General features: G+C 39.1%; 1 protein-coding gene across 2 annotated transcripts in view; it reads left to right on the forward strand.

Moving 5' to 3' along the window:
• The window catches only part of TMEFF1 (transmembrane protein with EGF like and two follistatin like domains 1), a 123,244-nt gene that overhangs the window by 52,894 nt on the left and 47,617 nt on the right, over positions 1-22,733 (forward strand). For both annotated transcript variants that reach the window (XM_080579340.1, XM_080579339.1), the window contains exons 2-3: positions 16,345-16,454; positions 20,797-20,926. In XM_080579340.1, coding sequence (XP_080435466.1) covers positions 16,345-16,454; positions 20,797-20,926 — 240 coding nt within the window. The remainder of the gene's footprint in view (positions 1-16,344; positions 16,455-20,796; positions 20,927-22,733) is intronic.

The raw sequence follows: 22,733 nt of genomic DNA on the forward strand, positions 1-22,733 counted from the left end.
CAGCCCATTTTGTTTATATCTTACATTTTAATGGTAACATTGAATTATGGATCTTTGCAGTCATCTTAATCATGCAAGATCATTTGCTGGTTATCCATGAAAATGTGACTTTTTCAAAGTTTTTTTTTTTTCCATATTACAAAATGGGGAATATGCATACAGCCTTACAATAGAGCCGGGAACAGAGAAGAGGATGAGTGAGCTTTGAAGCAGATTGGGAAGTCTTTCAGCTATGTTATTTTAAAGGTCCTTTCCATCCACAGAAGGATGCTGTCCAGCTGAGCAATGCAGAATGACTGATATTCTATGGTGAGAAGGAAGAATTGAAGGATAAGGAACAAAAACACATTTCTTTAGATCTTTCCTGGGCTTCAAAACGTCTGAGCTAGTTAGAAGAGGTGAAGTTCAGTCCAGTGTTCCCTTGCCCCTGCACGCTGGAAGAGTGATCCCAGGGCTGCTTTAGTTCATGCACTTAGTAGATGAGCTACTTACTGTTCTTGGGACAAAACCATAGCTCTGGCATGTTAAGTGAAACAACCTTGGAAATCTGCAGTAGGATTTTACGTGAGCATCCCAGTTGGTGTTGTACGATGGCATTCTACACAAAGTGTTTGGTTTTCATTTTAATGTGTGGGCTAATGACTGTTTCAAAAATCTGTGCATGAACTGGGAGTTAGGGCATGAAGTTTTATATGCAAGAAGTGTAAAATTACATGGCACAGGCAAAAGACATTATAAAAGTCTCATGCTGTTCTAAACAGTGAGTGTGTTTAGCCAATTCTTTTCCCCCAAATCTTCTAAAAGCACCAAGCTGTGAGTCCTTTTAATGAAAGTCTGAAGTCTAAATTTAAAATAAAGATGTTAAATTTATGTTTTGAAATCAGTTTTAGAATGATTACATGGGCAATGAGAGATACTGAAAACTCCTACTATCTGAGGCAGCTCAGTGAAATTACTGAACCACTCCCAACACTTTTTGTTATTTATCCTTAATGTCTGCCACCCTTTTGCTGACTCTTTCCACCTCTCTTCATTATCAAGTCTTTTCTGTACTTTGATCTAACTGAATTACTATTTACCTTGCTTTTGAAATTTGTGTTCATCATTTTCAAAATCCCACAGGTATCTTAGGTATTACAGAGTATCTATTAATAATATTTTTGAAATCCTGCAGTGGTACAATAGCAGATTTATGTGTTTAATATCTTACTGTTTCAAGACCTCACATGGCCTTACTTAGAGAGAAGGTTTTTCTACAGTCACCAAACTACCAAGAGATTAGCCCCAAAACAGTTTTTGTGGGAAATCTGCATGAGGTGAGGAAAATTTATTAAGTGTGGAAGGTTGTTAAAGTGACTGCATAATTACCCATCAGGACACCATATCAGGTTTGATCTGTTTATAAAAGCCATGCACTAAAAATAAGACTTGGCCAAGTTGCCTTGGCATTTCTCTGTAGTAATCCTAAAAGGTCACAGCTGTGGAAATGTGACTTCTCTGTTCCTAAACAATCTGGTCTGTTCATAACGGTTTTAGTGATTTTTTAGTATTCTCAAAGCATATCAGCTACCTCTTCAAATTACAAAGATCATTCTGGAAAAAAAAATAAATCTCTGAACAGTGGACATTGCAAACATCTGTGCTCTGTGTGAAAGGGGCTGACTTGGTGTTTGAGATTTAGACACCTTTAGGGTGTCTTGGAGTCCTGCTATACTGGAGAAAGGAGCTCTTCCAGCCTGTTCATGGGTCCCTTTCAGCCTGTCTGCTTTAAAGATATGCATTTGATGGATCCAGAGGCCCAAAGCATTTTCTCACAGAGCATTATACTGACAGAAGCAGAGGCTTGGAAGGAACAAGGTGGCCCACAGGCTGGGCTCAGTTCCTGCAGGAAGCCTGCGACTCAGAACCGTCTACAGGTCTTTTATCTGCTGTGAAAATCTGTGCAAGTTCCCTTTTTTGTTTCTCTTTTTCATATTGACAAGGGTAGCTGACCTTTGAAGTAGCTACTGAGTCAATAGATGGCTCTAGATGTATTGAGAGGCTTTGTTCTCCCCCCCTCCCCCCCCTGCAGTATAGACAAAATTATTAAAAAAAAAAAAAGTGATCATTTGAATACTGCACAGTGGCTTATAACAATATATATAATTAAAATCTAGTGTTAATATATACACCTAATTAAAATCTTTTTAATATAGCCATCTTGACAATGATTAAATGAGATACTGCAGCGCACATTCTAGTGGTAGGAACACAGTATTCATCCATGTTCCAGGGCACTGTGTGTTTTCCTACCCATACATGTATAATGTACATATCAGGTCCATTTTTATAATTTTTGTAGGCTGTGATTTGGAGTTATATAAAAGGAATATAGTCCATACTCATGTAAGCATTATTAAAAAGTTTCTACTAATGCATTTATTGATCATTTGATAACATTCTTATAAGAGGGATAAAGACCAAAAATATTATTTCCTTTCTAATGATAGCCTTCACTTTTTTCATACATCTAAAAGAAGCTGTTCAACTGTTTACCTTAATGTTTAAAGATATACCATAACTCTTGGTTGAACAGTTAATTAGGATGAAAGTGATCAAAAATGTTATGTTCTTATTTAACTCTGCCTATTTCAAGTAAAGAATACATAAATGCATCCAGATGTTATTAGAGGGAGTATCCCAAAGTATCCTGAAGTTTTTGTTAAGTACTCCCCTGCTTTATCATAGGCTGACTAATAGAAGAACATAATGCAATTTAAGAATGAATTCCTGAATCTCTTTCATATTTAATACATTCCAGTGCTTATCAGCTGCAAATAAGGAATTGTCAGAAAGCATATGGCATCTGTTGCACACCACATCATGCGTTTCAGTACCAAGAAAATTACAAAACTAAGGGAGGAGCCTGGGTCTGAAAACCTTTTTTCCACCTATAGCAGATGGTCAGTTTTCTAATTTAAAATTTTCTTGGAGTTTTGGCATACTGCCATCTGCCTCCACAGCCACAACAGTGCAATAACTCTGTCGCCTCTCTTAGAAAATGTTTCTTGAGAGTAAATTTAATGCTTAGTGAAGTGTTGAATTTACAGCTGCTGGGAGCAGAATATAGTATGTAAGAGATGGCCAGGAAGCCCTGCTGATTTCCCTCACCTGGTTACAAGTAAGGTTGTGTTTATATGAAACTGTTGTGAACAGCATTTGGGAGTTGCAGGGAAGATATTTCCAGTTATTTGTTTTCACAGGCCCTTCAGCAATCCCACGTACAAAGAATCAATCAGCAGCATCAATTACATTCTTGCTAAAAGAGCTTGACTGAGATTATTCAAAAAATCCTTAATCATTACCATTACGAGAAGACAGTTTTCTGTAAGTTTTTTCTTTGCCTCGGCTTTGTCAGTCTCTATTAACATTGAAAATACTAGTGCAGACAGGTGGTTGTAGTGTTAAATGCATTGCCACAGAAGGTGTTACCTCCATCTGCAAATCTGTCTGTTTAGATATTCAATTGGAGATGGGAAGTAACCCTGAGTAGGTCCTTGTGACATGGGACATACTTTGCTGGCTTTCTCTAGTGAAGGCAAGTTAGACTCCTCCAGACAGATGATGGTTTCAGTCACTGCTAACTTGAATTAGATTTAAAATTTTCTCCTGGCATGAAGATCTTCCTGTCCTGTGACCACAACCTCAATCATGATTTGATCTTTATTCCCTTTGTTTGCAACATCTTGGATGTTATGCATTTCTTTCAGGAATTCATGTGTAAGTTTGGCTGGCTCTTCCAGTTTTCTACACTCAGAAAATAAGATTTATTGCAGGTTTGAAGTCTTGTGATGTTTTCAAAAACTCTGTTACACTCATTACCTTGAGAAGACAGGTAACTTGCTAACATTTTTGGAAAGCGTCATTTGGATACTGCAGGTCTAGCAGCTTACTCCACATATTCAATCAGCCTTGAGTGACACCAGTAACAGAGGCTTGCAGAAGTGGTCTCTCGTAAAAGAGTTACCTGAGGCATGGATCCCTTCCTGGAAACTTCAGGTGACTGGAAGGAGAGAGAGAGGAAGAGAGAGGAGATGAGGTGTCCCCATCAGAAAGCTGCTGTTGCATGTATGGGAACTTCTTTTACAAAAACAGCCTGCATGGGCACGAGCTGTTCCCTTTCTGAAGAATGTATTATGCTTGGTTTGAGCCCAACTTATGCTCCTCTTTTTGGTCTTCTTTTCTTCTCTGTCTCACCCTCCTTAGGGCAAAACACACCTCAAAAGTGTGTTCAGACTCCCCCATCTTCCCATGCATTGCTGTTCAGGAACCAGCCCCCCACACTGTGTTTCTGAATAAACAATTTTTTTTCTTATTTTTTTTTTCCTAGCAGGAGTATAAAACATTTCTGGTGTGCATGGCATTATCTGCATTAAGCTCTATCACAGCTGCACAGCTGGACTCCTGAGCAGTGATTATCAGCTATTTGAATACAACAAATGAGTCGTATAAGCTGCATTTATACATCAATATAACTCTTTAGTTTGCATTAGGAGCCTTAGAGAGTTAACATTCCTTTTACTCCCTAAGTCTTTTATTTCTGCTTCATTTTTGGTGGCCATCCCAATTTTCTAGGGGTAGCATTGAAGGTGTTTCTAGTAAAGGGAAGGTGATCAAACTGAGCAAAGAGAACCTGGTAGCAAAACAACTGGATGAATGTGATGTGGCATCCTGCCTTGGCCTTCTGTTGTAATCTTTGTCTCTCTATACTTTCCTTCCTCCTCCAGTGAAATGGGCACAATAATATCTGATTTTTGTCACAGTTTGTATGACTTCTCTGCTTATGTTGTAAGTCACGAACTGGCTCTTATCTATGCCTTTCAGAAGGGGGATCAGATCTGCACTGCATCCACTAGGTATTGTAATATTTCACATAGTTATTAATGATAATGACTGGAAGTAATGAGTGATGTTTAAAATTTAAGATATTTAGAGGCCATGTTTTAGATTTATGTTATAGAGTCATCTTGCAGACAGCAGCATTTTCCCCTTAGATCATAAATAATTAAGGATAGATTAATACACTATCTGACAACTCTTTGTCAGATATTTTCTGTCACTTTTAAAGGGAGGTTTCAAGTATGAGGAAAAAATGGTGACTTAAAATACTTCTCTGGACTGTAATTCTACACACTTGTCTCTAATAGACTGAAGCCCTAGTCAAGATAATTATTATTTGCGTAAAAATTAGGTCCTTAAGGAATCGCTTGTGTCCTTGATCCTACAAGCACTTAAAGGCATTCTTAATCTTACACATGATCAGTTCCATTTGGTTTATCTAGATCACACATATGCTCAAGATTAAGTCTCTGTCCAGGCACTTATAGGACTGGAGCCTCAGATTATGTGTGTTAAGAGGCAAAATCTCATTTCAAATATGAGATTCGAAATTCCTCATCCAAAACTACTTTGAAGACAATACTATTTTCTAGAAAATTGACCAAAAGCCTCCCTCTTTTTCCTTGTTTTTATATCTGAGAAATTAAAGGACTTAGCATTCCAGATAGTTTTCTATTTCTTCTGTCTTTATAAACCTAAAGGGAAAATATTTGGAATAATGGGAAAATGGAAGGGGAGGAGAGTAACATAGGAGTCAATACTGAACACTGAAAATATTATCATGAAAAAGATTTGGTTTGGAATACATGTATATATTTATTTTGCATTTTTTTCCATTTTTTTCCCTATGACAGATACAATTTTTTGAGCCATTCATAATCTGCATAGTATACATTGTCTGTGTAATAATCTGACCAATTCTGTATAACCTATCTCAATCTTGTGTATTAGTTTATCTTCAAAGGACCATGAAAAAGTGTTGGTTTTCTCCAGCATTTTTCATTATCTTTAGCATTTTTCATTATCCTTACTACTTACTACTTAATAAGTAATAATACTTAATAAGTAATAATTATAAATTACTTATTTTAAAAAATGAATTAAAAAAAAAGTTTTGATTTCATAGTCTCCCAAATATCTTTAAAATAGTAAAATAGTAAAACAGACAGGATCCAAGCAACATCTGTAATTTTCATTAGAGGAAATTGTAAATCCATGGGCAGAGCCTGAATTTCTACACACCCTTTGTTGTTCCAAAAAGGTTCATGCCTTCATTTTATGTGTAATTTGTTATCCAGATGTCACAGAGCTGAAACAATAGATACCCTTTTCTGAGGCTGCTGGGGGACACATCCTAACCCAGGGGTGGCATTACTGAGTTTTTACAGCTTCTTAAAAAAATTACTGTTTTTCTGTGCTCTGGGAAGGGGTTGGAGACCAGTCCAGTTTCATGCTGGGACTTCCAGAACACTGAAGTCAAGCCTGTGTTGAAGTGACCTTGAGAGCAAAGAAAACATACAGGCTTGGTGGTGAATGGACACAATTCTGATGTGCTCAAGCTTCCACTGACTTCAGCTTTTGTTTCTGCAACAACAAATCATGATCAGGCACTTTTACTGCTTCTCTCACTTGTGCTCACAGAGGTGAGTGCTGCTTTCTCTGGCACAGCAGCAGAGAGTTCTGCAGGCAGTGACTGGGGAGAAGGGAATACTGAAACCCTTATAGAAAGATTATGTCCTCGTTGCATCACACAGCTGTTCACACCGTGGCGTGTTTCTCTTTTGCTGCAGAAGAAATTGAAGTGAGGAGCAAACAACAGAAGGTCTTGGCTTTTATCCCCATGGCTATGTAGATCCATTAGCCATCCATCCCCTACCTGTAAACAAATCCAGCAGTCCTGTAGGCTTGACAAGACGTGACACCTCTAATCCAGATCTTAATGTGGCAAGTTAGACTAAAGAAAAACTTACAAGCAAGTTTTGTGCCACAAATGGGATTAGAATTTGACCAATGTTATACTGCAATTCAGAATCAACTTGAGTTATGTATGTCAGCTACAGATCAAAGAAGAAATTCTCTGTAATGCTGATGGAGACTAATTTGGTCCTCAGTATTGATTTTAACACCATTTTACCTTGCCTAGGCCTTCGAGTTTTTCAGGAGTGATACTGCTCTAGGTATAAATGAGAGCTCTGTTTGGGAGTGTTAGAATAGCTTGTCATTGCTCTATAGGCTTAGGAAAATAACTGTCCTTAAGGAACACAACTAAAATGTTCACCTTGATTTGTAATTAGGCATAGAAAGATTTCTTCAGGAAGAAGATGGAGTAGCCAAATCTATAACTTCCTCAGGAGCAGTATACTTGCCTGCTTGGTTCTTACACTGGGAATGGTGCTAGAAAACAGGTGAGGAACCCCAGGGTTGAGGGCTGGGGGAGAAATACAGCATACCCTTAGCAAGAAACTTGAAAGTGTTTTAGATATTTGACCATTTATCCCTTAGAATGAGAGACAGAGAGCAAGTAGGTGTTAAGAGAACAAGGACAAATAACATTTTCCCACTGGCTGTACATGCACATGCTGCACAACTGTCAGGAATTAACGGTATAATTTATGCAAATGAAAAATTTCATAGGAGCCCCACTAGTTGAAATGAGGTGGTGAAGCGTAAAAGTGCTGTTTTTTAAGTTACCCTACCAGAGTGCATCCATTTGTACAGGCAGTAGCACTCAGCAGCACATCAGTTATCTCACGTATTTCCTTGGTCATCCAAGTATAACTTCTGCTGGCTGCAGAATGTTGTTTTTCAAATCTTAAAAGTTGAAAAGTTGTGTTTGGCATGGGACAGAACCGTGGCAAGGAATACGTTCCTTTAACTAGAGGCTGGCCACATTCCTGAATTTGGGAAGATTTTTTTTGTCAGTATATCTTGCAATTTTGGAAAACAAAGACAGATGTGGTACTATTATGGGCATTCAGCCCCCATGGAAATAAATTTTACAGCTTCCTTAAGCTGAAGCATTCCTGATTTTACCATCACCTGTGTGTTGTGTAATGTCTCTGAGCAGCTCTAAAAAGCCCGTGTGTTTGGAAGTGTTTACAACATCCAAATTTCGATTTCCAAGTCGCAATATATAATGACCGCAATAGCACCATGACTGGAAAACAGTTAGCGACAGCTTATTTTGTATGTGCTTATGGTTTGATCACAGGAGCCTTGTCACAGTGTACATTCCCTCAGCTCCTCCAATTAGCACGAATTTGGACCCTCTTCTCCAAGCAGCCACTGATTTTTCGTAAACCTATAGGAAGATCATTGTGTCAGGCCTCTGTCACTGTCAGATTTGACCAAAACTGCCCAGTGAGTGCAACAGTTGTTGGAAGAAACCAACAGAGGCACCTTTGGAATGTCACTACTCTCCACATCCTTCATTTCCCTAGAAACTGCCCTAAAGACTGATAATACATGTGGTAACTAATCTTGCTGTAAATATGCTATATAGGCATGTGGGGTTTTTTTCCTAATATTTTAATTTTATGTAAAAATATGCAGTAGCATGCTAACTTCTTTGTAACAGCCTTGTATAATGACATTCAATACTTTTTTGTAGTAAGACAGATTCTGCTTTGCAGACGAGTTTTGAAGGCAGCGCCTGGACAGTTGCTAGCAGAAAAAAGTGCCAAATCTGTGCCCTGATGGCCACATGGCTGTGCCACCTAACCCTCGTACCAGCATAAGTGTCTCTGCGAGAGAAAAACATTTCAAGTTTTCTCACTGCATCTTTGGCTGTCTCCAAGCAGTTGCACAGCTAGTCGATTTGTACCATTTGCTGAAATATTCACCTACAGATTATACATAATTTCTGAAATATTGTCAAAGCTTTTAATATAACAAAAAAAGTGCCTCAACTTTCTCCACAAATACAATTTTTTTTTCTATGTATGATGGAAACAGAAATGCACCATGGGCTGAATCCAATATTTTGACAGAACTGTCATCCAAACACTCATCACTCTGACACTTTCCTCACTTTTTTCACACTGAATAGAGTTACTCTGAGGCATAGTGGTAATGTGAATAATTGCAGTGTGGGAGACTCTCAGGTTCAAAGCCAATCCTGTTACCTTGCTGTGTGAGTGCTAGTTGTTAAAATTTGCTCCAGTTTCCTATTGTGTACAAGAATACTAATTACTTTAGCAGCACGTATGTATTCTGTTTTTCTCTGTTTTAAAAGGAGATTATCGTGACTAGAAATGTAAAAGTATAGTCATCCTAGGTAAATTGGACGGCACTTAAGCAATCAAATGTTAATGCAGTCTTGTAAAAGTAGTTTTAGGGAAATATTTCAAGCTTTATTCACTCAGTTAGCATTCTCAAGAGCCAAAATACAGCTTCTTTTTTTCTTTTTTTTCTGCACAATTGAGTCTTAAATATTGCATCAAGACACAACAAAACAGTTTTTACTAGTCCTATAATACTGCTTAAAGTTTCTTTGAAAGCAGCACATTTGCTATCAGCCACTTAATGCATCCATTAGTTGACCAATTAAAAAAATGTCTGGGAGCATCTTAAGTCCATTAGACTACAGTTGTTGATGTGTTTTGTTTTGTTGTTTGTTTGTTTGTTTTTTTTAAGGGAAATTCATTTTAACAATTTTTTTCCACATAACCTCTGGTCTGTTCCAATGAATTGTTTTCTTCTAATGGAACTGTGAAAGAAAATGCTACTGTATCACAGAAGAGGCATTTTAAAGGATTTTTAAGGGTTTCAGTTGCATTTGCTTTGTTTTTAAGGGTTTCAGTTAACTTTGTCCAGTGTTACATATTTTCATTTTCTTCTTTCTCTTTTCTGGCTGCATTTTTTTAAATACCTCTTCCCCTCATTCTTTTCTTTCTGCTCATCACACTCTCCACCTTCATAATTTCTTCTAAATTTTTTTTCTTAAATTGGACACCGCAAATCAGCAACAATATTTATCTTCAAAGCAGATGTACCATGTCTGAACGGTATCCTCCTTATCTTTGAATCATTTCCCAGCAGAGTTTATCTTATTTTCCGTTTTGTTTGTTTGTTTGGTTGGTTGGTTGGTTGATTGTATTTTTCCCCAGAAAAAAATACCTTTTCATATGAACAAAACAGTATGGTCCACTGTGACTTGCTTTGACTTACCTGCACAAGCATGTAGTATTTATTTGGACAAATAATTATTAAGTTATTCTGAAAGGCTTGACTACTCCCCTTGACTGCTTCCAATAACCTCAGACCATTTCTTAGACGAGAGTCAACAGTTATAAATTCTAGCATGCAAATTGTCATGATTTTTGTAATCCACAGTTGCTGAAACAGATGTGGGACAGCAAAACACATGCTTCCTAGAGAGGAGCTTGGTGCTCCATGCCTGCCAGTGTTCAAGAAGCATTTGGATAATGCCCTCAAAAATATGCCTTAACTTTTGGTTAGCCCTGAAGTGGTCAGCCAGTTGGATTACATGGTCTCTGTAGGTCCCGTCCAACTGAACTATTCTATTCTATTCTATTCTATTCTATTCTATTCTATTCTATTCTATTCTATTCTATTCTATTCTATTCTATTCTATTCTATTCTATTCTATTCTATTCTATTCTATTCTATTCTATTCTATTCTATTCTATTCCATTCTATTCCATTCCATTCCATTCCATTCCATTCCATTCCATTCCATTCCATTCCATTCCATTCCATTCCATGCTATGCTATGCTATGCTATGCTATGCTAAACGATATGGATAACCCAAAGCAGAGATTGTTTATCAATTACTAAATAAGGGACATAGAAGTGGCCACTCATTCACTGTCTTCTAGGATGAATTGTGCCTCAGTGAAGCACTTTATGGACATAGATGAAGAAAAAAAGGGTGTAAATACAAGATGTTTTCTTAAAATGGCATCAGTGGCAGGTGTCAAAGAAACTGATGCAAAGCCTGGGGGCTTCCTTTCCACAGACCTGTTTGTGTACACGTGCATGTCTGCACAGTGTGTGCTGACTTGTTTTAAAATAAACCACCTTCACCACACAGGCATGTGTGGTGGAATAACGCTTCACCTTCAGCATTTGGCATATGTTCAGTGGATTTGACTCCTACTTTTGATTTTTGCTACAGAAACAGCACAGAAGTTGTGGAAGGTGATGTCAAGGAAGTATCAGGAAAATTATGTCAGGAAGCTGGAGGCAAGCAGAGATATGCCTGGGGCATCCAAAACATTTCCTGGATTTTTTTTTCCCATTAATTTTTCAGTAATTTTATTTACCAGTTTTGTCCCTCAAAGCCACCCTTGTGGTTTAAGTGGACAGGCTGTGCTTGGCAGCAACTGAGGCACAGGCCTGTCTCTGAGTGTCATCTGTGGTGTGGAGCAAAGGGTGTGACCAGCAAGTGAAGCTTTGTTAGAGTTAAGACCCAGGTTATTAGTCTACTTGTCAAATGAACAGCTCATTTTCATAGTCTTTAAGGGGATGGTTTTATTTTTTGTTTCTTTGTTGTTTGTAGTGTTTTGTTTTGTTTTGTTTTGTTTTCCCATTAAGTTCTCTAGTCATTCCTAAGTAATTTGCCAAAAGCGGAACCATCACCCGGCAGAGAAGCCGAACCTGAGCCTTAAGGCTGACTCCTAAAATCAAATAAGTAATAGGTTTTCTGCTCTTCAGATTTTGACTGTCTTCTATGGTGCTGAGGGCTCGTCCAGTCATATCTTTCAATCACTATCTTTAATATACTTTGCGGACTCGAACATACCCTCACACAACATGATTTCTCCTCAGACCACTTCTTCCTAGGCAAATGTTGACCCACTCCAGTTGTTTCTACAGTCGAGGAGGGGGGGAGCAGGTTTTAACCTGTAGAGGAACAGCCCCTTTCTGAGCTTTCCTAGCTGTATCTATGAGTGTCTGTATATGACCTCCATGAGAGGTTGTGTGCCCTAATTTAAAGCTTGGCTTCACAAAGAACAAACTGTCAGAAGAGCAACAGTGAGTTGCCACCCCACACTATCCTGCCTTTCCACTCTGGTAAGAACAGTACAAGTTGCTCCCCTCCTGTAGCAAACCCATAGGTCCAGAGAAAAATGCGGAGGGTCCCGGAACCTCACCTGGTCGGGCTCTTATCCATAGGGAACAGAAGGCAAAGGCAGATGGGCAGAGAGAGGATTTCCCTGGCACAGCTGAAATATTCAGTAGGGCTGTATATGGTGGCACTGCCAGCGAACCCACCCACCCACCTGCATGTGGAAAAGGCGCTTTTTGTTTCCGTATATCCCCCCACCATTACTATGTACGACAGCCAACACCTGGAGACACACAAGTTTTGAAAGAAATGAATTGCTTATGAAGTTACTGGATTTGCCCATCCTAGATTTTATTTTATTTTATTCTGTAGGTATCCAGATGGAAGCAACATGTGTGGTGTACTTAAACTCCAAATTGGATTTCATCTTCGGGTTCAGAATTTCAACATGTGTAATTTAGCTTGGTACTAGAGGTTCATGCCTCAGAGCAGTGCATTTTGAGGTCACAAACGAAAAGCCAATCTCCAGCTACTTGTACTGAGCTGTATTTTGAACTCTCTGAAAGGAGTCAAAATGGAGAAGGCTTTACTTATTTTTATTAATGTGTCAGATTATCACAAGGTGAATTTCTCTCAAAAAAAGCATTAAAAAATAAAAAGCAAAAAGACCTTGAGGTGGTGCAGACAAATTCCTGCAAGCTGCTCTGTGCAAGTCACTCCTCACCCCACCAGCAAGCGTACTGGTTGAACAGATACCAGCAAGTCACGTGAAATACTGCACTTCAGGTCTTTGGAAATTAATTTTATCTTAAATTTGGAAGCTTGGCTTAATTGCACTAATTATATTTTCTCCTGGGAGCTGATGGATTACTACTTAAAATCTTCCCCCTGTATGTAATGAATCATACCAAGGCTTTCTCTTATTTATACCTGCTAAAAGTCTAGGAAATGAATTGTGATAGGCATTGAGGAAACATATAAGAAATTATGCTAAACCATTTGCTGCATGTCCTTCCTCCATTTATAGGTCTGTTCTCACATATGATGATAATGATGCCATTCTTCTGGAAATAATCGCAGAAACTCCATTTTAATTCTTTCTCTATGGGGATTCCATTCAAGAGAGAGCATATTTCAGACATGCAAGACATCTCCTGCTCCTCTTCACACCGCTCTATTAACATCCATTCTCATTTATTCATTTGTGAACAAAACTCTATAGATGTGGAATTCATTACGGCCACCACACTTCTCAGTTCTAGTGATTTCATCGAATGTAATCATACATATGTCAGAGCTTTGATTTTACTGCTACTTGAATTTGCTACTGAATGGAAGCAGGGATTAGATGACATCCTAAAGTAGAATAAAGTTCATTTGTCACATTCAACTGCCAGCCACCAGGCTATCTCGTCTTTCATATGGTTTCAGAAAACCACTTCAGCTCCAAGTCTCTGAGTAGCCTTTCCTGTTAGGGTTATAAAAAAAAGCTTGTAATCAGTATGTATGATTTATATGGAAAGAAAGACAGTCCACTCTGAAAATTAAGTAGCAGAGTTATAGCTGTATTGTTTCTGTCATCTTAATTCCTCTTGAGGATGTTTTTTTAAGTCTGAGTTTCTAGTGGGGAGGGGGACTCGCAAGGGCTGATTCGTCACCCCCATCTTCCCATCTCCTGTTCTAGTTTTGTCCTGAAATCTTTCTCACTGGCTTTTGCAGTTGGAGCAATAGCTGAGTTAGGAACAAGTGCATCTCTGGTTCAGCCTTGAGGCTGAACTGCCAGCTGGGGACTGCCTGACTCACCCTCCATCCATCCCCAAAAGTAAGGTCCCTTGCCCATGGTGAATAGTCTCTTTTCTGCAGCCAGGGTTTGGGCTCTGTGTGAGAGGTGGACATTTGACCTTCTGTCCAACAGAGGGCCACAAAAATGATGGAGGGACCAGAGCATCTCTCCTATGAGGAGAGGCTGAGAGAGCTGGGAGCATTCAGCCTAGAGAGAAAGCTTGGAGGGGATCTCATTGATACCTGAAGGGAGGGCTGAAAGAGGATGGAGCCAGGCTCTTTTCACTGGTGCCCAGTGCCAGGAGCAGAGGCAGTGGGCACGAACTGGAACACAGGAGGTTCTGTATGACCATCAGGCAGCACCTCTGTGCTGTGCGGGTGACAGAGCACTGGCACAGGCTGCCCAGAGAGGCTGTGGGGTCTCCTCCTTGGAGATCTCCAGAAGCCGCCTGGACGTGGCCCTGGGCGGCCTGCTCTGGGTGTCCCTGCTGGAGCAGGGCTGGGACCAGGTGGCCTCCAGAGGGCCCTGCCAGCCTCAGCCATGCTGTGATCCTGTGATTTACACTGGCAGAGGTTGCAGAAAGTCTGCAGTAAATTGCTCAGGCAGATGGAAATTGCCGAAGGGGAAAGACCCTCAGGATTTCAAGCATGAGTTGCATGAGAGGTGGTATGAGGTGCTGGAGAGTGCATAGCACCAAGTACAGTGAGCTTGTTTAAAGAGGGAAAGAGCTGAGAATGGGGGTCCCCCATCTCTTCAGTGTCCTGAGCTCTGGAGAAGAGGATTTTGAAAGCTGTTAGCACTGTAATTTGTTGGTCTGGTTACTCACTTCTATAAATTACATTCTCTGAAATGCAGTTTCACCAAAAGGTGGATTCTTCTTTCAGATATGACAATCATTTCCTCTTAATTAATCTTGATAGTTTGTTCATCTTCCCGGAGCAGATCTTCACGAGGAGAAAGAAATGCACATTTCCTTCAGAAGCAAATTATGAACACACTAAATTGAAAAGCTGCAATGTTCTGTCACATTAACTCGGGTCCTACAACGCAGCAATCACACTTGATAAATGGTGACATTAAGAATAACATTAGAGAACACGTGCACAGGGTTGTGATGGCAACCAGGATATCTAACCACCCCGTGTTACATGCATTGCCCTCTTCATTTATGTCTTTGCAAATGATGGACGTATAGGAAAAAAAAATCAATATTTTTTCAATTTTTTTTTGTCACAGTTAACTAAACATGGGGATTATAACTGGACCTTCTGTTGAGCTATACCCCTGTAACTTTAGTGCTATGAAAAAATATGTTTTACGCTACGTTAAATATGGAAGTATATAACACATTGTACCATAATGTAAAAGGTAAATTATTATATAATACATATTTATTTATATAAATTATGTGGGCAGTGTATAATGTTGTATTCCTCCAGGATTAGTTTTAGGAGGTGTCTGTCACTGCTATACCCAAGTGTTTACACTACTGTGAGCAGGAGGGTGACTTCCTATTTCAGACTGCAAGTGGCAGTGAGAATTATTGTCTTCTAGTTTTGACATACCTTTCCCCATTTCTGAATTGCTGGTATTCAGTGTTTTGTTTAAGCTAGCTGTTGGGATAGAGCTTGCTTATTAGAAGTCACAGACTTTATCTAAAAAAAATACTGCTGTCAATGAATCTCTTAGTGGGTAGTGTTACTGTAGAGTCCTGAAGGTTTCTGACTCTAGCCCAAGCACACAAGGACCTTTTGAGGACTATCATTCATTGCACTCTTAAACACAGCTAGTGGATTTTTCTGGCACCCATGGTGTTATTTTCACCTTTTCATTGCAATCAATAGCAACAGCACTGTTCCACTGAACCTGCGAGGACACATTTAGGCTAACGCTTACTGCTTCCATTATCTCCCTGGTACCTTCTACTGTTCTTTCTTCTATATAGATCTCAAATCAAATGTATATTTCAAAATAAAATGTAAATTTCAGAAGAATATATGCCCCAAAAACTTGACGCCATATAAGCAGCCATTGTGTTATCCCTACTACTTGTCCAGTTGATGTATCAGCCTTTGCTTTCCCTGTGCTCCTCAAGTCAGTTTGCTGGTTGTACCTCTGCTGCAAGCTCAGTGGGGCAGGAACTGTATTTGTGTTCCATATTTTTATGCAGCAGCTTAGACAGAAGGGCGCTGGTTCATTACTCTGGCTCCTACAGTGCGAGCAAATTATAATAGTTTAAACACACTTCAGTTTATTTTTAGGCTGGAGGATAATGGTCTGGGTGAGCTGGAGACTGGAGAACAGGGCAGAGACACTGTGGTTGTATCTTTTGTTCTTCCTCAGGACTTTCAGGGCAAGCCAGGCAAAAAGGTGTAGCGGGTGATCACGGGCTAACACTCGTGTTAGGGTCCCAGCTTCACCTAGACCTCACTTCTCTGGAGAAAGGGTTTGTACTGGGGGCAATCCTGGCAGGGAGGACATGTGACGTGATTTTGGCAGCGTAAACATGCACCTGCTTGTGTGGTGAAGCAGAGTTTAGCTGTAGCTGTTGTCCTACGAGAGGAAGCTGCCTCTGGAGAGCAGGATGCTGTCCCCCAGATTACTCATATTTCAATTTCTGTCTCCTTTCTCTATTTTTTTTTTGCACAGAGTTAAATGTAAGAGAATCTGATGTAAGAGTGTGTGATGAATCGTCATGTAAATACGGGGGAGTGTGTAAGGAAGAGGGCGATGGCCTGAAATGTGCCTGTCAGTTCCAGGTAAGGACTCCTCACTTTGCCATTTGTCTTCCTGCTTTTTCAGGCATATTGAAGTATTTACACAGTCACTGCTTAAAAAAATTCACTCATCAAAGGCACGTATAATTTAACCGAATGCTCCTTCTTCTAGCTTTTAATTACACCCATTGAGAGAGCATGGGACTGAACTGGACAGGGCCACAGTCAGGGAGCAGGTGCTGAACACAGCTTCATGTTAGCTACCCATGCAGTTCTGTGGAGCCTATTCTGCGGTCCTGAAGAAAGGAAAGCCACCAGGTGCCTGGTGCCCACAGTCCTTGCCACCAGCACAAGGAGAGATGGGGACAGTCAGGTGACCTCTGCCTTCCCACCTTGCTCTGTCCTGCCCTAGACCCGAGATGGGAAGGGAGGTGACCAGAGCAGAGCATCCAGGCACTGTCAGACGTGCTAGGTGACACTTTACAGTTTAAATGTAATATGTTACAGAGTACTTACTCTAATATATTAGAGTATTGTATGTGATAATAGTATTTGGAAAAGTCTTCCCCACTGTGCTGGTGGCTGAACATGCTGCATTAGACCCTGGAAGATCCAAAGGTAACTTGATTATTTTTCCTTCCATACTTCTTGCCTGGAGAGATGGTGAGCTTGGTGTGGCTCTGTAGCTCAGTCTGTTAGTCAAGTCAGAGCTGGATTATAGGCAGGGGATGCCTCCTGTCACACTCAAATTCCATTTCCTTCTTTCAGTAGTCAAAGGCTGTAGTACTTTTAATACCTGTGTGCTGAAAATAACATCAGCAACAACAATAAGAACAAAATTAAATTGTACCCAAAGAGGAAAAAAACCACAAAAGTATAAAAATGTACTCTGGCACTGAGTGAAAATCAGATAATAACAAGATCACCAGTGATCATAAATTTTATTGAATGAAAATGAGTTTATTGAGTGAATTAGTCCCACTCAGGAAAACAAACAAACAAAATAGTGAAATTTGATTAAAAAGTCATATGAACTTTTAAAAATTAGTAAATAACAAGTTCAGTTTGCTTTATTGGTTTTTGAGCCTTTAGTTTACTCCTTTTGTAACAATAATGGCAAGCTTCCTCCCCCAGTCTCCACATTTTTAGAGAAAAGAGAATAAGGAGATGCTTTGACTTTATAATTTATATCCAGGACAAAAGTATCAAATATTATGAGACTCCTGGTAAAACTGCAAGAGTTAGCAGTGTTATCAACCAACCCTGGAGTCGGCTATCCTTTACTGTTTTAAAAATAATTTTGTGTTCTGTTTCCAATAAATAATAAATCAAGGGGAACCAGAATAGAAGCCGGGTGTGTGTGATCTTACACTGTTTTTGGATTCTAGTGTTTCACAGCTGGCTTTTGATGCGGTGTCGTTCAGGTGGGTACCTATGCTGAGGGCATCCTGCAGCTTGTACTCCCTAAGAATAATGAGATCTGATTGCTTTTTAAGTGAATAAAAAAAAAATTAGGAGAAGAGTTTTATTCATCAGCCTTCACTCTAGCTTTAACTTTTATTTATGATAAACAATCAAATCAAAGCCCAGTAATGATTTTAAAAAGGCGGGGAGAGCAGGGGGGAGAAACTCAGCCCTAGGCTAAGCAAAGGCTTTGTTTACTTTCTGTGGGTAAATTTTATGACTTCCTCATATCTAGGTCACAAGGACAAAAAAAGGAACTGGTTCGTGTGATAAGCTGAAATTTTTTCTTGAGGACCCCATTTTTAAAACCAATGTTATTTTTAAGCTAATCATAAGTTTACTTGTACTTCCTGGAAAATTTATCCTATACTTTAAGAAAAGTGCTTAAGTCTATCCAAGAGGAGAAGGTGTAGTATTTTTCAGACACAGCAGGTTGAATTCTTCTTGTAACATTCAACCCTGGTTATTCAGCAAAACTTAGCTCCACCAAAATATCCCAGGTAGCAAATAGCCAGCCCAAACTGTTAGGTTCTTTATGTCCAAAGCTATCTGAGAGCCAGCTAATTTATTTATTTTTTTTTGCTAACATTGCAAGGTTTTGAAAAGGAATGAAACAGATTTGTATACAATGGTTCAAGTAAATCCAAGCTGAAAGGAAGAGGTGGGGATCTACTCCTGTTCTCCCTAAGTAGCATTTTCTATTATCCACAACTGGAGAGAGAGCAGTTGGATAAATGGACCACAGGTCTGGTTCAGTGAGGCATTTCTTACATTCTTAAAATTGCAGTTTCTAGAAAAACTGACTTTAGCAAGAGAGTTGCCTAATTAAACTCTCGGGTCCAGTGCTGGTTGGGCGAGGTTTCTCCTGTTGTAGGAGGACTGCTGTTGGCTGTGAGGCTACATGCTTTGGCTCCCCTGGCTGCCCCACAGCAGGAAGCTTTGTGGAAGACAGGGACACTGCTATTAGACTTAGACTTATGCTGTCTTAACCTAAGGCAAAGGCTGGCACAAACTGTCCCTCGGATTCAAGAAAATGCATAGAGACTTCAGTTCCCTTTTCAGCTTCCCCACTCTTTCTTCCTCCTACTTACATATTGCCATTCCTGGCTTGGCAGCATTTCTTAACTGTTTGGTCTTCCAAAACCTTAAATATTAATGAGTCATAGTTTTTCCTCATAGAATCCCCTTTAGAAACAACTAGCTGCCAATTTTCAGCATTGTCATCGAAACACATGGTGTGGCATGGCAGCAAGAGCTCTGCAGGCCGTGACCTCTCTGAACACCTTGTGGGCTTTCTCTGTCTTGCCAAGTCTTCTAACCCAAAGTGAGATACTGAAGTTTGAATTCCCAGCAACAAATATACAGATGAGAGTGCAGGAGAGGTGCTGAAGGATTCACTTGTGCTCTACTTGCAGTTGCCTTAATGATATCGCGACTTTCAGCAGACCTAGTCATGAAAAAGGATAACTCCCTTTTTATTTTAATTGTGGTGGGAAACAGCACATGTTCACCAAACTTTTGAAAAGGATCAATACCTGGCAAGTCTGTTCTGCACCAAAGATGGTGCAGGGCCCTTTTTGGATCTCAGTAAGAACAGCTCAACAACAAATGGTTTAATAAGATAACCATTTTAATAAGACAGAATAAGAAAAAGAATATGGACAGCGAGTAAATTTTACATCTTAGCATCTTACAAATCACTAAAGAGTTAACAACCAGATTAAAAAAAAAAAAAAAAAGGAATCACTTTGCCTCTCATTTTCTACCCACAGGATAGAAACCTGTAGTGTTAAAATATGATGCAGTGACGTTAAGATTGAATAGTATCTGTAAGCTGTTGTCCTTCTGGAGCAGTTTAGCTTAACTATCATTGTTATTTCTGTGTGAACTGTGTGCCACAGGTTGAACTACATAATACATCAGTTAAATCATACATCAGTTTAATCATACACTTCATACATTTCAGAAATTTGGTGGCTAGTCTGTATCTTTGTTCATTGTTTCTTGTTTGTTTGTTTGTTTTTGCCTTGGAGTTTTAAAGATGCAAAAGGTGTCTAGAATTAGAGTTACCACTGAAGCCCCAGTCAGGGTGACATGTCTTTATCCACACAGTAAAGTGGGGTTTGGATGCCCAGTTCAGCAGGGAGCGATGTAGTGCTCTAAGGCATTAGCAGACAAGCTGTTTCAGTATGTTTCCCAGCATTTCTATATGCATTATACGTACAAGAAGTATATAATCCATCTTTCTTAGAATGAAAGAAAACAGTAAAATACATGCTGCTCCTGCCAAAGCCATTCCAAATGACAAATTTTCTTTTCTTCCTCTTTTTATAAAGTTTACTGATGCGACTGACTTTGAGCTCAAAATTTTGCAGTACAGCAATACAAAAGCGTTATTATAGTTGTTGACCATGTATAACAGACTTGTAATATTCATGAATTTAATAGTGATTGTTTTCCATCTCCCTTGAAAGATTGTTCTGAGCCCATAAAGACCAGAAAGGTTCCCCTTAAACTCTGTTCACTTCAAATATCCCTTTTTCCAGCTTCATCCCCCTGCGCCTAGTCATAGATTCTTGTGCTATATTAGAGAAGTTTTCTCTTTCCTCAGTGTCTTTCTCTTTCAAATGTTTCTAGATGCTTGTCATATTCTCTCTAACCATTACTGAGACCCACTGTGGTTATTTAGTTACTTTAGTCTTTCCTACTGTATTTGTATATTCTGCCCATACGGAGCGGAACTATTATTTCAGCTACTGGAAAGAAATGTATACAGTGATGTAATCTTCCTTTAGTGAGCAGAATTATAATTTACCACTAACCACTTTATATTTACGCAACTATCTTACTATATTAACATGCAACTGAGATTACTCACATAGTTTTGTATGCCTGAGTTACTATATATTTTGTCTTACAGTGTCACACAAACTATATTCCTGTTTGTGGATCAAATGGAGACACTTACCAAAACGAATGCTTCCTCAGGAGAGCTGCTTGTAAGCATCAGAAAGAGATAACAGTGGTATCAAGAGGACCTTGTTATTCTGGTATGTAAAGCATTCTGTGTCACTAATGAATGATGGTATATGGTCACCTCTTTATTTAGCTCTCCCTTAATTCTAGAGATTTTTATTTTCATGCTTTTTGCTGAGTGAAATGTGGGAACCACAAGTCCGCTTTAACAATAAAATTTAGTCATAGAGAAGAAAGCTGATATACCTTCTGATATGCTAACAGGTTAATAGATAAATGTTAGAAGTAGAAGTAATTTATCTGAGAAAAAGTATGTACTATTCTGATGTACAGATAGCAGAGCCTTGATATTCATTCAAAAGGTTTACAACAAAATTGAGCATAATCCACATTAGTCGTGTCTTTAGAAATCATTTTTAAGATGTGCAGAATTAGTGTGACATCCAGCAAGTGACTCTGATCACCCTGACTGCCACTGGACCTTTATTCAAGCCATCATCTTTACTAATTTCACATTGGTTATAACATTGAAGATATGCATAAATCTTTGAAAATCATTGTAGCTCACATTTCTACTGGACTGGCCTTTTCCATCTTTCCACACACTTAAAATACGTGGCACAGGTTTATATTGGTTCTTTTGGACACAGAAACCTTAGGTACCAGAAGTCTTCTGGACAGTTTTCAAAGCTGGTGAGAGCAAACAGATGGCTGGCTGTCCAGAATTAAATTAAATGACTCAGCAGCATCAACAGCTGCATTCTTTGCTACTTAAATAATACAGAAAACAAACAAACAAGCAAAAAACTTGTGGGGCATCCCTCATCTTTTGGTACACAACAGTTACTAGGTTACATCTACATGGTTGCAAAAAAGTGTGATTACAGATCAGGTGCAGATCTAAGAGCTAGCTTGTTTAAATGCATCATGGTTGTGTTTACACGAGCTGCTCTAATGCCTTTGACTACATCTATACCAAGATGTGGTTTTGTTTACTAAGGTTCAAAACAATCTATAGCTTTGGTCCTATAACTAAACAAAACCTGCATTTTGTGCTCAGCTGAGCCATGTAATTCCAGCAGACTGCAGGCAGATGACTGAATTTTAACGTCTTTCTCAATCTCCCACCTGTAAATTATCTCCTGGAAACAGGGAAATTGGAAAAAAAATAAATCCATTATCATTTTGGAACACTCATGTATTCCAATAAAAACATCCAAGAAGTATGTAGGTTTGAACTGAGGCTGAACTGTGTAACTTTTATTTTTTATTTCATGCCCAAATTATTTTAAAATACAGACCCAAAACACTAAAGTTTCTGTCTCACACTGACAAAAAATACTAGGAGAATGTTTGTGGAACAGAAAATATATATATATATATATTTTTTTTTCTATGCATTCTACCCAACTAAGAATGACATTTTGAAATGAAAAATTGATTCTTCCTAGCCTCAGGTTGCTGGCAGCTAATTAAAACATTACTCAGCTACTATGAGTTTTTTTTTTTTAAGCTTCCTCTGCTTTTCCTAATGTGCCACATCAAACCCAAGAAATGCAGCACAATTTTTACCATTTGGTATAATAGATCAAGATGTGCTGAGACACAATTGACCGGAAAGTACTGACAATATTCCTGAAACTGAGGATGCCATTCAGGCTTCGTACTGTGCTTACGCTGGCCAAGTCAGTTGAGCTCCAGCAGAAGGGTACTGGATGCTCCCGGAGTGTCTGGCATGCTCTGATTGATCTGAGAGTATGGGATCATAAAAGCCATCCTCTGGAACCAGCCCATTCCCTACTGATGATAATAGGTCATTCTGGAGTCAATATATTTGTATTCTTGATCTGTAGCACGCACACACACACATACACATGATCT

The sequence above is a fragment of the Anser brachyrhynchus genome (genome assembly GCF_964034855.1).
Source record: "Anser brachyrhynchus genome assembly, chromosome: 2".
NCBI lineage: Eukaryota > Metazoa > Chordata > Aves > Anseriformes > Anatidae > Anser > Anser brachyrhynchus.